At 45.2% G+C, this 15351-nt stretch overlaps 1 protein-coding gene across 1 annotated transcript; it reads left to right on the top strand.

The window, feature by feature from the left end:
* On the top strand, positions 1 to 14365 carry TIRAP (TIR domain containing adaptor protein). The gene is made up of 5 exons (XM_029208870.1): positions 1 to 107; positions 9435 to 9558; positions 9772 to 9930; positions 11407 to 12000; positions 12906 to 14365. The coding sequence occupies exons 3-5, from the start codon at positions 9864 to 9866 to the stop codon at positions 12923 to 12925; spliced, it is 681 nt and encodes a 226-aa protein (XP_029064703.1). The 5' UTR covers positions 1 to 107; positions 9435 to 9558; positions 9772 to 9863; the 3' UTR covers positions 12926 to 14365.
* The last annotated feature ends 986 nt before the right edge of the window (positions 14366 to 15351 follow it).

Raw genomic sequence — 15351 nt, 5'->3', positions numbered from 1 at the left:
CAGCGGGCGGCCGGCTGCACTTCCCGTGGGCGAGCGGCCCGCCGGGCTTCGGAGCCCGTGCCCCACACCGGCCGCACCGAGGTAGCGCCCCGCGCACCCCGGCGCAGGTGAGCGCTCGGGGAGGCGCGGGCGGGAGCGGGAGCGGCGGGGCCCCGCGGAAGGGGCGAGCAGGGGAACGGGCGGGGCGGGCAGGCGGCTGGGCCGGCAGGACTCCCGCGGGCAGTGGACCCCTGCGTTCGGCCCCGTTAGCGGCCCGGTCCCCGGTCCCGGATTTGCCCCCTCCCTGCGGCACCTCCGGCTGGTTCACCGCCGTCCCCTCTGCGCCCCTTCACCTGGCCGCTCGTAGCACCCACAACGCGGAAACGGGTGAAAAGGCCCCCGGAGAGAGCTGTCACCTTCTCTGTCGCCAAGAAGTTCGTGCAGGGAGCCCTCCTTGAGCTTGAGGAGCCTGCCTGGTTCAGGTGGCTTCGGTCTTGAACTGTAGATTCTTTTTCTTCCAGGCTCTCGCGTCCTTCTCTGCTCTGTCGCAGCTCTCCCTCTGCTCTTCTGATGGCCTTTCTGACAGTGTTTCAGCAAGAACAGGGCTTTACTTAGGGTTACAGGCCTACGGAGCCACCCCTTCCACAGTCATTTCACGAACCTCTACGATGGGCTGGGCATCGTGTGACAGCACTGAACAGGACATAGTCAGCCCTCGTCCTCTACCTGGCGACACTAGGAACCACACACACCCTGACAAGTGCAGCTAAGAGAGGGGAGGATGGAGTACACACTCCCCAAGCTGATGCATCTAACCCAGGGGCCACGGAGGGTCAGGAATGACCCATTGTCAGAGGAAGTCACATCTAGTTATTTTTAAAACCTTTTTTAAAAATTGAAATACAACCCACACACAGAAAAGTGCACAGATCTTAAGTGTACAGCTTCCCCAGTGTCACATTCCTGTGGCATTCCTGTGCAGCCCGCACCCAGAATAAATAAAACATTACTCGCACTCCAGAGTTTTTTTGACCGCACCAAACAGCTCGTGGGATCTCAGGCCCTGACCAGGGATTGAACCCTGGCACCCAGTAGTGAAAGCCTGGAATCCTAACCCCTAGGCCACCAGGGAACTCCTCAGATGCCTTCTTATGCCCACTTCCAGTCACTACTTTCACACATGGGTAACTGCTATCCTGGTTTCTAACATCATAAAATAGTTTTATTTGGTTTTGAATTTTGGATACTTGGGATCCTACTTATGTACTTTTGTGTATGGTGTTTTATACTCAATGTATAGATTGAACCCCGTTGCATTTAGCACTCGTTCATTTATTCTCATTGATGTGTAACTTTTCACTGTACGGATAGACCACAATTTGTTTCTACATATTCTACCGGATACTAGGATTGATGGATGCTGTTGTTTCCAGTTTGGGGTTATTGTAAATAGTGCTGCTGGGGCATTCTTATGTTTGTGTTTTGGTGAGCATATGTTAGCACTGCTGTTGGGTCCATTCCTAGAAGTGGAATATAGCGCCAGACAGTTTTTCAAAGTCCTCCTACCAATTTGCACTCCCACAGGCAGTATATGAGTTCTGTTTCTCCACATGCTTACCAATACTTGATATTGTCTCTCTTTTTCATTGTAGCCATTCTGCTGAGTGAGTGGGAAGTGGGGTTGCACTGAGGTTTTAATTTGCATTCCTCTGGTGACTAATGAACTGTGCATCTTTTCATACATCTGTTGGGCCTTTGGATATCCTTTTGTGAAGTGTCTGTTCAATTCTTGTGCCCATTTTTCCAATAGGTTGTCTCTCTTTTTCTTACCAGTTTGTAAGAGTTCTTAAATATTCTGGATATGAGACATATTGGATATGTATTTTTAAAATATCTTCTTTCTCTCAGGAGATTGCCTTTCACTGTCCTTACTAAGAAACCAAGTTGAAGGTAGATTTTAACAAAAAGAAAGGCCCAGTGAAAATAATAAAATGTCTGGCTTTAAAATAGCACAAATAGCAGTAATAATGCAGGTATTCCAATAAGAATATAGACTTGTATAGCCTAGAGTTACTATTATTTCCTTCTGGTAAATACTTCTGAACACATGCTTTTAAGTTATTTGAAATTATTCTCTGTTAGGAAGATACAGATTGCAAATTTTCATCTTTCTTTGGTCCCCAGACATTACTAAGACTTTCTGTCTGATTATGGTTAAATATGAACAGAATTAGATATTAATGAAGTATTTGCTAATGAAAGATGAAGATATTATAAAAAGTTAGGGAACAGACTCTTAAAGCTAAACATTGCTGATTCATTTGCTCTAATAAGACAACTATTCATGAATCAGTTCCTACAATTCATGTTCTCTGACATGATTCTTTGGAAAATAATGCCAGTCTTCTGTTAAATTTTTAAGCATGTGACGTAATCATTGCGCTTTAACTTGGGATGGTATTTCAATAAGTAATTATGTGTGATAGTCAACCTATTTTGTAGTCAGCCTATTTAGTTAAAAGTGTTATAAACATACTCAAATCTCCTGAAAAAGAAAAAAAACCAGTAAATCTTGTTTTCTGTTTATACTATGATGTTACATCTTCCCTTCACTTCACAGGCAAAACTTTAAAAGTGTATAATTACTGTCTTCATTTTCTGGCAGGCATATCATTTGTTCTTCATAATCTAGTTTCTGTTCTAAATGAAAGTGGGGTTTTGTGTAGGCAGTTGGTCATCTCCTAATTTTCAAATTCAAATGCTTCTTCTTAATCCTCACTGGCCATTTGACATTTTTCACCAACACCATTGTAAACACCATCTCATTTTCAAAACTCTCTTTCCTTGCCTATCATAACATTGCGTTCTCCTGATGTGACTGCTTGTAAAACTTGCTCCTCTCCGTCTTTCAACTGTAGGTATTCCTTAATGCTTTGTCTCTTTCCATGCTACGCTTTCCCCAGATGATTTGAATTGTCACATACAGGCTGATGACTACCGCATCTATAATTCTGGCCCTGCCGCCTTCTTCCAACTCCAGACTCATTTTAAACATATGGCTTGGCATGTGTCTCCATGCAGATATCCCACTAGGATCTTAAACCTACTGTTGCTTTATAGTAAGTTTTTATTATTCTGGTAGTGGAAGTCCTCTTAAAGTTCCTCTTTAAAAATCTTAGTTTTTTAAAAAAATCTAACCGCCCTCCCCCACAAAGCCTTTTTCAAAAATATATAAAGAGCAGTCATTTTGTAAGCTCAAAAGGGAACTAATGTATAAAGGCATAATTTGTAAACTGTATCCGTCATTAAATTCACTGCTGGCACAATCTATATTACATTCAATGCCTGCATATTTACTTGAGACCTACAGCAAAGTAAATACAAAATAAGTTCACACCATTTCAGTTTAAAATGACCTTTAGTACGCATGTGGCATAGTTTCAAAACTAAGACAGTTTTTTAAAACTAAGGAACTGTTTTCCAAAGACCAATTTGCTACGTTTTGCAAAATACAGCAACACTAATTAAAATGCTTCACATTCCGTGTTTGGTTAGTAAGATATATTCCTATGTGACTAAAATACAGCTAAGGTTTTAGATTTTAACAACCAAAGTAACAATACTTTTGATATATAATTAACTTGAGGGAGTTCCCTAGTGGCCTAGTAGTTAAGATTCAGCGCTGTCACTGCTGTGACCGGGGTGTGATCCCTGGCCCCGGGACTGAGATCCTGCAAGCCTCGCGGCCAAAATATTAAATAAAAATAAAGTAGTGGGTGCTTTTATATACACATACACACACACACTCACACATATATTTGAAATTTTTGACATGTTTAAAAGTCTTCAAAATTTACAAAATGTAGTGCTGAAAGCATATGTACTTTGTTAGATATTTAGCAAAACTTCAGCACAATGATTTACTTTAATACAGGCTATAAGACTTCAGTTTTCTGCCTGCTAGAGTCCCATCTTAAATCTGACTTTATAGCAAAATTAGTAGTTTGAAATTTATTTCACAAAATCAAATCCCAAGATTTGCCAGGAATTTTCAATTATTCCACTGCTTATATAAATCGAGACGAGTGGTTCCTTGTGTCAGAGTTACCTGGAGAGCTCTTAAAAAATACAGATTTGGGGGCCCTACTTCTGAACTATTGAATAAGAATTTACAGGGGCAGCTATATTTTTAAAAGCCCTCTAGGTGATAATGATATACAGCTTAGTTTAGGAGCCACGGCTGCAGCCCACTAGATCAATCCTTAGTTACGTCAGAATCCTGGGGTACTTGTTTTTTGTTTTGTGGCTTTTGTGCTTTTTGGGGTTTTTTTTGTTTTTGTTTTTTGTGACACACTGCGCGGCTTGTAGGATCTTAGTTCCCCAACCAGGGGTCAAACCCAGGGCCCCGGCAGTGAGACAGCTGAGTCCTAACCACTGGACTGCCAGGGAATTCCTGGGGTACTTGCTTAAAAATCACATTCCCAAGCCTTACGCCCAGAGATTTGATTCGGTAGATTTGGGATGGGGCCCGGGAACTGGCATTTTAACCCATCATTTTGTTTGGTCCCTGTATTCATTTTCTGTGCTGCATGACAAATACTACAAACTTAGCAACTTAAACCAACATCTATTTGTTATCTCATAGTTTCTGTGGGTCAAGGGCCCGTGAAAGGCTTGGCTGAGTCTTCAGCTGGAGTCTCACCTGGCCGCAGTCCAGGTGTTAGCTAGGGCTGCGGTGCCATCACAGATGCAAATGGGAAAAGACCCACTACTAAGCCCCCTCAGGTTGTTGTTTGTTGGCAGAATTCACCTCCTTGAAGTTGTAGGACTGAGGTCTGCTTTCTTGCTGGCCATCAGCGGGACACCACTCTTGGCTTCTTGAGGCTGCCTGAAGTTCCTTGACACTTTGCCCTCCCATGACATGGGAAATTCTTCCAAGTCAGCAAGGGAGTCTCTCTCCAGTCTGCTAAGATGAATTTTTACACCCACACCTACACCCATGCACATACGTACATATGTACATAATATTCATTTATATGTTATATTTATATATACACATCTTTTTTTTTTTTTTTTTTGCGTTACACGGGCCTCTCACTGTTGTGGCCTCTCCCTTTGCGGAGCGCAGGCTCCAGACGCACAGACTCAGTGGCCATGGCTCACGGGCCCAGCCGCTCCCTGGCATGTGGGATCCTCCCGGACCGGGGCACGAACCTGCGTCCCCCGCATCGGCAGGCGGACTCCCAACCACTGCGCCACCAGGGAAGCCCTATACACATCTTATATAGCAAATATACATACCATATGTATGTATTGTATGTATATACACATATACACACACACAATTGTTATCATATATATGATGTGTATATACATTTATATACATATGCAAACACACACACCCTACAGAATAACACAATCATGTGAGTGACATACTACAACCTTTGCCATATTCTATTGGTAAGAAGTCATGGGTCCTGCCCAACACTCACAGGTATGAACACGGGACTACCTTAGGGTCTGTCCACCACAGTCCGTAACTCCTCAGAAACACTGTATTGTACCTCTCTAGCTATTAACAGTTAATTGCAGCACGTTTACAGACATTGTCCTGCAAGTTCTAACGCCTCCGCCCTGACAAGTGTTTCAGCAAATGTTTGAGAAGCCAGTGTTGGAGCCTTTGAAACCGGTGTTCTTAAAGTCAAAAATCACATGAAGAGTAGATAATAATTTATCCATCAAAGAAGTGAAAAACTCCCTCAAACAATTTAAATCTTTAAGTAGACCCGGTTTTTGTTTGTTTGTTTACTTTCTGGCCGCACCACATGACATGCAGGGATCTTAGTTCCCCGACCTGGGATCGAATCTGCGCCCCGCCCTGCAGTGGAAGCGCAGAGCCTCAACTGCTGGACCGCCAGGGAAGTCCCAAGCAGACCAGTTTTTAGCACTCAGATTCAATGCTTTCCCCATTCATTAGCCTCACATGCAATCAAACATGGTGTAGTAGTTTCCTATTGCTTCTGTAATAAAGTACCACAAACGTAGTGGATTCATACCACACGCATTGATTATCTTATAGTTGTGGCAGTCACAGTCTGAAGTGGATCAGCGGGGCTGCATCCCTTCTGGAGGCTCTAGGGAGGAATCCAGGTCCTTGCCTTTTCCGCCTTCTAGAGGCTGCCACCTTCCTTGCTCACAGCCCCACGCTACACCCACCTCTGCTTCCGTTGTCACATCTCTTCTCTCACTCTGACCCTCCTGTCTTCCTTTTCTAAGACCTTTGGGATTACATTTGGCCCCCCTGGATAATCCAGGCTAATCTTCCCATCTCCAGACCCTTAATGACATCTGCAAAGTCAGCTTCTGCCAAGTAAGGCAGCTTATTTTCACTGGTTCTGAGGATTAAGATGTGTGTGTCTTTAGGGACCACTGTGCTGTCACCACGGACGGTGATTCCAGCTTAACAGAAATGGGATACGAATTATATAAGATACATACTCATACGCCTTCACAGGTTTCAGAACATTTCCCATATAATAGATATTGGAGACCAGTTAGATAGTGAATAATACTTAATACACTTTGGATTTTATACAGTGAAACTTTACAGTATTTACCTCACATATTAAGTTCCTTCATGTAATATTGAAAAAGCATTCTAAAAACACTGATGGTAACAGGCTACTGCTTTTTTTTTTTTTTTTTTTTCAGTACACGGGCCTCTCACTGCTGTGGCCTCTCCCGTTGCGGAGCACAGGCTCCGGATGCGCAGGCTCAGCGGCCATGGCTCACGGGCCCAGCCGCTTCGCGGCACGTGGGATCTTCCCGGACCGGGGCACGAACCCGTGTCCCCTGCATCGGCAGGCGGACTCTCAACCACTGTGCCACCAGGGAAGCCCTATTTTTCTTTTGAAGAAGCTCTTTACTAATCTTCTATCAAGTCTTTGTAATTATCTACAAAGTAGGTATTTAGGTCTATATCATTCTACTGGATGAATGTCTTCAAAGCACAGGGAAAAGTGACTACATAACAAATCAGAGAATAGACAGAGTGAGGGATGAGAGCTTCCAGTTGGAGATTTGGGTTCATTATCTTCTCACCTGCCTGACAACTATGTCTCCCATATCTCGACCATATCTCGATATAGACTGTTATTAAATCTTGTAAAGATTGATCGTATTTGAATGTGATTGCTCCACAGCCTCAGCTGTACAGAACTGAAAAAGTAACAAGGAAAATGCGGTATGGTTTAGGCTCTAGGAAGTAGACCGTGTATACAGTTAATGGAACTGGTCTGCATTCTTACTCAATTATCCTTTGTCAAAGATGCTATTTCCTGTGTTTGAACTTTTCCATAACATCAGTCACTAGGGCTTATACCAATCCACTTCCAGTGGCTGTTGGGCAATTGGATATCTTCTTAAACAAGCAATGAAAAATGGCAGCTACCCCAAATCAGCATGTATCGCCAAAAGGGCACGTCATTTGATAAAATGAGAAACTGAAACTTAGATCTATCTACATCTGTTAAGTAAAGTGTTATGTTAATTTTGAACCTTTAGGCTGTCATTAAAAATATCAAATGATTCTCCAGTTTTTAAGTGTATCAAGGCCAAATGATGAATTTTCAGATTAAAACACAATTGAAAAAAAGATTTAAATAATATAAAAAGCAAGTAACATTGTGTCTACTGCTGGGGGCGGGGTGGGGAGGGGAAGGACATCTTGAATGGTTGAAATGAAGATGTCAAGAAACAGCGACTCCTGACCAGGAAAAGGATTTCAAAACCTAACAGTGGTTAACCAGGCACTGCCTCAATCTCACCACTTAGGGGCTGAAATCCAAAGAATATTAGGTAGGAAAAGAAACGCATGTCCTTGTTAATGTTCCCCTTTTCACGTCTTTTTGGCTCGCTTAGCAGCTCTCTGCTTTGCTCTTTCAAATGCGCTTCTGGTCCCGAGTCCCTCTCACTCCTGCTTCTGCTCCCGCACCCCTGCACCTGCTACTGCTGCAGCTGAAGTTCTCCTTTTTTCTGAACTTTGATATATTTTCATGAATCATCAGTATCTCTTGTCTTCTCTTCATCAGCTTGGCATAAGGGTGTTCAGCATTTAGCAGAATGAAGCATTTTTGTCCAACATTGAAGGACATTCTTTAAATTTTGAAAACTCTTATCTCAGCGCGTCTATTCAGACAAGCCATTTTCTCTGTGAGTTCCCGGATGTGGGAGGGGGTTGTTTTGACCTCTGTAGATCCATCAAATAGTGAGAAAGCAGTCCTTGCTCTAGAACCAAGTTCTCCACCAGCCGTTCATCTTCAGAAACCACTAGAACACAGTGGCTCCATCTTGGACCAGGGTGGGCTCTGCTCCACACAATGTCCTCCCAGAAACCTAGGCAGAAAGAGCCTCCACCATCAGGGACATCAGGTCATTGTGGTGGGAAGAGAACATGGCCATGGCGAGTTGCCCGTCTAATGGTCCTTTGCATTTCCATATAAATTTAGACGCCGTTTGACAATCCCTTCTCTCCCCCCACCACCAAAAAAAGAAAACCAAACCAAAAACCTTCCAGAATTTGGAATAACATTGAATAGACCCCTCCAATATCTAGATTATTTTAAATACATACTAACCCACACTATTTTCTGAGCCATGCATTTTACATAAATCATCTCATGTAATCTTCACAGTAATGCTGAGCAGGCTGTAGTATTATTTCCATTTCACAGATGGAAAAGCTAAAGTTTAGGGTTTCCCTGGGGTGCAGTGGTTAAGAATCCGCCTGCCAATGCAGGGGACACGAGTTCGAGCCCTGGTCCGGGAAGATCCCACATGCCGCGGAGCAACTAAGCCCATGTGCCACAACTACTGAGCCTGCGCTCTAGAGCCCACGAGCCACAACTACTGAGCCCGCGTGCTACAACTACTGAAGCCCATGCACCGTAGAGCCCGTGCTCGGCAACAAGAGAAGCCACCGCGAAGAGAAGCCCGTGCACTGCAACAAAGAGTAGCCCCCGCTCACCACAACTAGAGAAAGCTTGCATGCAGCAAGCAACGAGCACCCAATGCAGCCAAAAATAAATAAATAAAATAAATTAAAAAAAAACAAAAAAGCTAAAGTTTAGCAAGAGTAAAGTAGTTTACCAGAGGTCACAGTTCATAAGAGATGAGATCTAGGACCTCTGCCTGCAGAGTCTGCGGCCTTTACCACTATGTACAGCTGAGGTAGGGAGGGAGAGAGGAAGGGAGGGAGGGAGAGAGGAAGGGAGGGAGGAAGTGGAGGGAGGATGGGTGGGTGGATGGAGGGAGGGAGTTATTCAGGGGAAGGCAGACCTGGAGGAAAACTTCCCCAAGGTTTCTTACACGTGCTCTCTCTCTACTGCTCAACATCTGTCTACCTTGATACATAATTATTTGTCCAAATAGTAACAGACCTTCTTCTCTGATTTCAGCATTTACACAGGAAGTTCTTACAGCGAGCGACCTGCCAGCCGCCCTTCCCCAGATCCCGAATGCAACCCCGGCCAGTTGGCACAGAGAACAGCCACTCTGCTGGTCATGCTGAGCTCATACTCTGTAAGTCTGACGGCTGCACAGATCGGGGTCCAGCTAGCAACCAGCCCTGATCCCAGTGGTGTCTGTCCCTAATCCCCTAAGGGATGAGGGACCGATTTAGAGACTGAGCCTCTGTCAGGCACCAAGAGAGAAAGAAATGCCAGAGCCCACCCACTGGGACTGGGAGTAAGGTTAAGTACAGCTTTTGTGATCCTTTCTCTCTGTCTCTTGTAGGATGGATGTTGGATGAGGTCAAGACTGGGTCCCCTCCCTTCTCCCACTTTACCAATGCCTGATCTCATGGGGTTAGTTTGGAGCCCACCACTATGGCATCATCAACCTCCGTGCCAGCTCCTCGTTCCAGGTCCAAGAAGCCTCTGGGCAAAATGGCTGGTGAGTGGACACAGACTCCTAATTCCAGGAGGCTGCCTGGTCCCCAAACACAGGCCCTGGAGAGACGCAGGGAGGCTGATGGGGTGGGCGTGGGGGGGTCCTGCTTTGACCTCAGTGCCCACAGGCTCTGTGGGGAGTGAGGGGGCGTGCATCAGGGAGCCTTCAGTCCTTTTGGCTCACAGGTTTCCCAAGTGTGCTCAGCTAGTCTTCCCAGCCTGGAAACCACTGTGCTGAGTGCTTAACAGGGTGTCTCTTTTTAACTAAATCGCCCTGAACCATTCAGAGGTAGGAGCCAAGCAGAGAGAAAAAAAACAAATCAACCTCCAGGACACCACACTCTCTGTCCCGGTCAAAACTGGGGAAGCTGAGCTGAAACCATTTGGAGTACTCACAATATGCCAGACACTGCATTATCTCTGCTGATCTTCAACAACTAAAATGAACCCATTTTACAGAAGAGGAAGTGGAGACATAGACTGACTTGCTTATGGTCGTATAGAAAGCAAGTAGCAGGTCCACAATCAAATCTGTGTGCCCCACTCCAAAGTGTGGCCCCGGATCACTCAGCTCTAAGGTCTTCAGGTACCCTGGGCAGTGAGTGGTCCTCTTGCACATTTCCATTTTACCCATTTAGCAACAAGCTAGGATTTCTCAGGGCCAAACAGATGACAATCCCTGGCTCTCTCCCTCCCATAGTGGGTAGCCGCTTAATCTAAACTCACCTCCCCTCAATGCTGAAAGTGGGTTTGGGGCCTAATTGATCTGTACCAGCTTAACGTAGCTCTACTTCCTGACTCACGGATGGTTGACTAGTCAGCTTGTGGGAAGTTCTGGTTAGGATAGGCTAGGGGGGTACCAGCAATCGAAGGGCGTGGAGCAAAGCCATCTTTCCCAATCAGGCTTGTGAAACAGCCAGAGTTCTTTTCTTTCTTCCTTCCTTCCTCCCTCCCTCCCTCCCTCCTTTCCTTTCTTCCTTTTTTCCCCCTCATATTGTTGTTATACCAAAAGCTTTACAAAAAATGATTGAGGTATAATTGACATACAACATTCTGTCGGTTTCAGGTGTACAGCATAATGATGCAACATGCGTATACATTGTGAAGTAATCATTACAACAAGTCTAGTTAACATCCATCACCATACATAGTTACAGATTTATTTTCTTCTTGGGATGAGAACTTTTAAGATCTATTCTCTTGGCACCTTCAGAATATGCGGTATGGTAAGACAGGCCGCATTACATCCCTGCCGACTTATAAAGCTGCCAGAGTTTTTATGTGTTCCCGAAACCTTTAAAGATAAGGGAGACTTTGGGGCAAGTCCTGAGGGATGTACACAGTAGCAGAGCAGCAGTTGTGAGAAGAAGGTGGACAGGGGAGATGGGCTGACCTCCTCCCCGCGGTGGCTCCTCTCTGCGGGGTCGCCAGGAGACCCCTGCTGAAAACTCCAGGCCTGAGCAGTGCTTCTTCCCCGCAGACTGGTTCAGGCAGGCCCTGTCGAGAAAGCCCACAAAGACGCCCGTCTCCCCAGAAAACACCCGCAGTGACGGTTCACAGCCGAGCTCCTCGGACAGGCCCCCACCCCTGGGCCCCAGCTCAGAGGTGTCTCCCACCCCGCCACCGACACACTTGGGCGCCCACGGCAGCAGTAGCAGCAGCAGCGGCCGCTGGAGCAAGGACTATGATGTGTGCGTGTGCCACAGCGAGGAGGACCTGGCGGCCGCCCAGGAGCTGGTCTCCTACCTGGAGGGCAGCGCTGCCGGCCTGCGCTGCTTCTTGCAGCTTCGCGACGCAGCCCCCGGCGGCGCCATAGTGTCCGAGCTGTGCCAGGCGCTGAGCAACAGCCACTGTCGCGTGCTGCTCATCACACCGGGCTTCCTCCGGGACCCGTGGTGCAGGTACCAGATGCTGCAGGCGCTGAGCGAGGCCCCCGGGGCGGAGGGCCGCACCATCCCCCTGATGTCAGGCCTCAGCCGAGCCGCCTACCCCGCCGAGCTCCGATTCATGTACTTCGTGAACGGCTGGGGTCCCGACGGTGGCTTTCGCCAAGTCAAGGAGGCTGTCACGCGGTGTAAGTTACGGGGAAGGGAGAAGGGGAAGGGGCTTCAGCCATAGCGCCTGCTCTACTTGGGCTTTTAGGAGACACCCAATGTGGCCTAGTACAGGCTTCAGTTTAGGGCACTTAGCAGGCACAAATAGGTTTGTGTCAATTTCTGTTGCACAGCAAAGTGACTCAGACATAGATATATATAGATATATGTACACACAGTCTTTTTCATATTCTTTTCCATTATGGCTTATCATAGGATATTGAATATAGTTCTCTGCGAAGGCACGTACATTGTTTTTAAAAACATAATGCTATTACACACTTAATAGACTACAAAAAAGTGTGAACATAACTTTTATATGCGCTGGGAAGCCAGAAAATTTGTGTGACTCATTTTATTGCAATATTTGCTTTATCGTGGTGGTCTCGAACTGAACCTGCAGTATTTCTGAGGTCTGCCTGTAGTTCAGAATGCAGGCTATATACCTAACTATATACCTAAATACCTAAATAAGTATATACCTAAATAAGTATGTACACTAAGTAAATTCAGAACGTGGCCTGGCACACGTAAAGTACTTGTGACAGGCCGGGCCTAGCTCATTATCAAGTCCTCAATAAATATAAGTCACTATTATCATTATTAGTATTAATAGTATTAGGTTTCTCACTGAGGTCAGGTTGGAGATGGCCACCAAGAGCTGGGAAGATGCCAGGAGGGACCCTGGTTTAGTAACACAAACAGGTACAAAATAATAGGAAAGAATTGCCTACCATAAGCGTATCCAGGGAGGGGCGTTATATTACAGTGGGTTTAGAAGTAAAATAGATTAAAAGGTAGCGAAGACAGGGACATGTGGGGGAAACAGAGATGCTGGGATTTGAGGAGGGTGACAAGCCATGTGATTCTCTTTCGTCCCTTTCAGATCTGCAGACCCTCAGCTGACACTTCTTACATCAACACGGATGCAGACAGTTGGAGCAAAGCTGGAAATGGAGTGAGAGGGCCTAGGACCCTGGGTTCCATAGATGTGCCAAGTTGTGAGGAGTAAGTTTGCCGCACTTTGTATGTGACCCTGGGATCAGATTGTCCGTGGCCTCCATAACCGTGGGCTCCCAGGAAGGCCCCGGGGAAGCTGGGGACTCCCCAGGAAGGCCTGGGGAAGCTGGGGACTCCCCCAGGAAGGCTGTGAGGGAGCTGGGGACTCCCCCAAGAAGGCCTGGGGAAGCCAGAAAGTGGAGGTGGAAGGAAGCATGATACCAAGACATCACCCACGCGTTGCCTCCTGCGTGACTGGACGTGAAGCCTGGCACATCGTGCCCATGTCTTCTTCCCCTGGAATCGGGCACTGGTGTCTAGGTGCCTTCCTCCTGAAGAGGTGACTCACCTGAGTAAGGAGCTGGAAGCCTGGACTGCACGCCTCAGCTGGGTGGTTTTCCCAGTTGCCTGGGGAAGCCCTGAACAGGTGTCAGGAGAGAACAACAGGTATAGCGTCTTTCACACTCACACTCTTGCCGGCGTCTCCCAGTGAGTCGTTCACTTCCGAAAGCAGCTGCGTGGAAGATGCCCTCAGCACGCCTACAGGCAGATACTGTCCTGTATTTGTTTTCACTGCATGCCTGTCATTAAAGACTCACACCTAGAAATGAGTCTGAAGAGGGGACAGAAGAGGGGAGGGAGCAGGTGGGGTGAAGAGGAGGAAAGCTCAGACCCTTTAGCTGGGATCAAAAGCCCACCCACCAATGCTCTGACATATGGGGGCCTCATCAGGCACCTGGCTAGAACTCCTGCTTTTACAGTAGTTCCTTCACCTCTGCACTCAGAGGAATCAGCGCATTTCTTCTGGCAGATTGATTGTCTACCTTGTAGGACAGGCAGAGTTTCATTCATCCGTTCTTAGTAAAACTTGGCTGTTGAACTGAAATGAATTTATGATTCCCCTGATGTGTACTTTTGTGTCTCTTCTCCCTCTTCCCCCACCACATCTCCTCCTTTTACTGAAAAAAATGTATATATATATATATATATATATATTAAATTGAGATATAATTGACATATAACATATTAGTTTTAACTGTACATGATTCTCTATTTGTATATATTGTGAAAAAATTTTATTTTTAATTACAAATTATCTTATTACATACAAAAGGACTAAAGAATAATGCAGTGCACACTCACGTACTTAACACCCAGCTTAGAAGCCAAACCTCACAATCCCCATGTTGCTCCCTTTGTGCCCTTACATTCTCTTCCCTACTCCCGCCAGAAGTAACCACTATTCTGAATTTTGAATTGATCATTCTTAGCTTTTCTCTAGAAATTTATTACATATGTATGCATCCCTGACAATATATTAACTTTTACATGGTTATACACTTTACATAAATGGTGTTATATTCTGCAAATTCCTCTTTTTTTTTTTTTTTTTTTTTTTTTGCCCTGTTTGTAAGATGTGTCCATATCGATTCATGGAGCTGCAGTAAATTCACTTTCATTCCGTTATGTAAATATACCACTGTTCGGTCGCACGTGTTTTTACAAGTGGACATCTGGTTGTTTCCAGTTTCTTTGCTGTTGAAAACAATGAGCCTGTGAGCATTTTCATTCTTGTGTATGTTTCCAAGAGCAAGGTTTTCTAGGACTTAACCTAGATGGGGAACGGCTGGGTAGTGAAGAGTGCGCACTTTCAGGTTTGGTAGAAGATACCAAATTTTCTTCCAGATTGGTTGGGCAATTTATGTTCCTGCCATTTGTGCATAAGAGTTGCCACTTTTGCATGTTCTTGCTAACATTTAGAATTATCAGATTTTTTAAATTTTATTTTTTTGCCACGCTGCACGGCTTGTGCGATCTTAGTTCCCTGACCAGGGATTCAACCCGGGCCCTGGCAATGAGAGCACCGAGTCCTAACCACTGGACTGCCAAGAAATTCCCTAGACTTATCAGTGTTTTAAGTGTGTAATAAGCTGGTGGATGAACACTGGTATCCCATTGTCATAACATTCTTTTTTTCCTTTTGCCTTTTTTATAAAAAAATATATATATCATACACTAAAAGGAAGGAGGAAGTTTGATGAGCCCCCATATACCTATCACCCACTTTCAACAATTACCAACTCAGAGATAAGCTTTTATTAACAATAACCTTACCCATTAGTCACCCGAAGATCATTTTGAAGCAAATTGCAGGTATTATTTTATTCTAAATATTTAAGTATGTCTCTCTAAATTATTAGAAGTTTTAAAATAAATGACCACCATGTAACAGTATCTTTTAAAGAACAGAAGCTTTATTTTTTAATGTGAAAACTTTTATCTATTACTTTGTAGTCTGTGCTTTTTGTGTCTTCTTTAGGAAATCTTCCCTA

This window comes from Monodon monoceros, unplaced genomic scaffold (genome assembly GCF_005190385.1).
Source record: "Monodon monoceros isolate NGI ecotype Baffin Bay Population unplaced genomic scaffold, NGI_Narwhal_1 Super_Scaffold_7, whole genome shotgun sequence".
NCBI lineage: Eukaryota > Metazoa > Chordata > Mammalia > Artiodactyla > Monodontidae > Monodon > Monodon monoceros.
The sequence above is the reverse complement of the archived record's forward strand: the minus strand, read 5'-3'. Positions and strand labels throughout refer to the sequence as shown.

Coding starts and splice junctions, on each gene's coding strand:
- TIRAP (XM_029208870.1), top strand. CDS start 9,864: ATGGCATCATCAACCTCCGTGCCAGCTCCTCGTTCCAGGTCCAAGAAG. Junction 9,931..11,406: donor GCCTCTGGGCAAAATGGCTG/GTGAGTGGACAC, acceptor TCTTCCCCGCAG/ACTGGTTCAGGCAGGCCCTG. Junction 12,001..12,905: donor CAAGGAGGCTGTCACGCGGT/GTAAGTTACGGG, acceptor CGTCCCTTTCAG/ATCTGCAGACCCTCAGCTGA.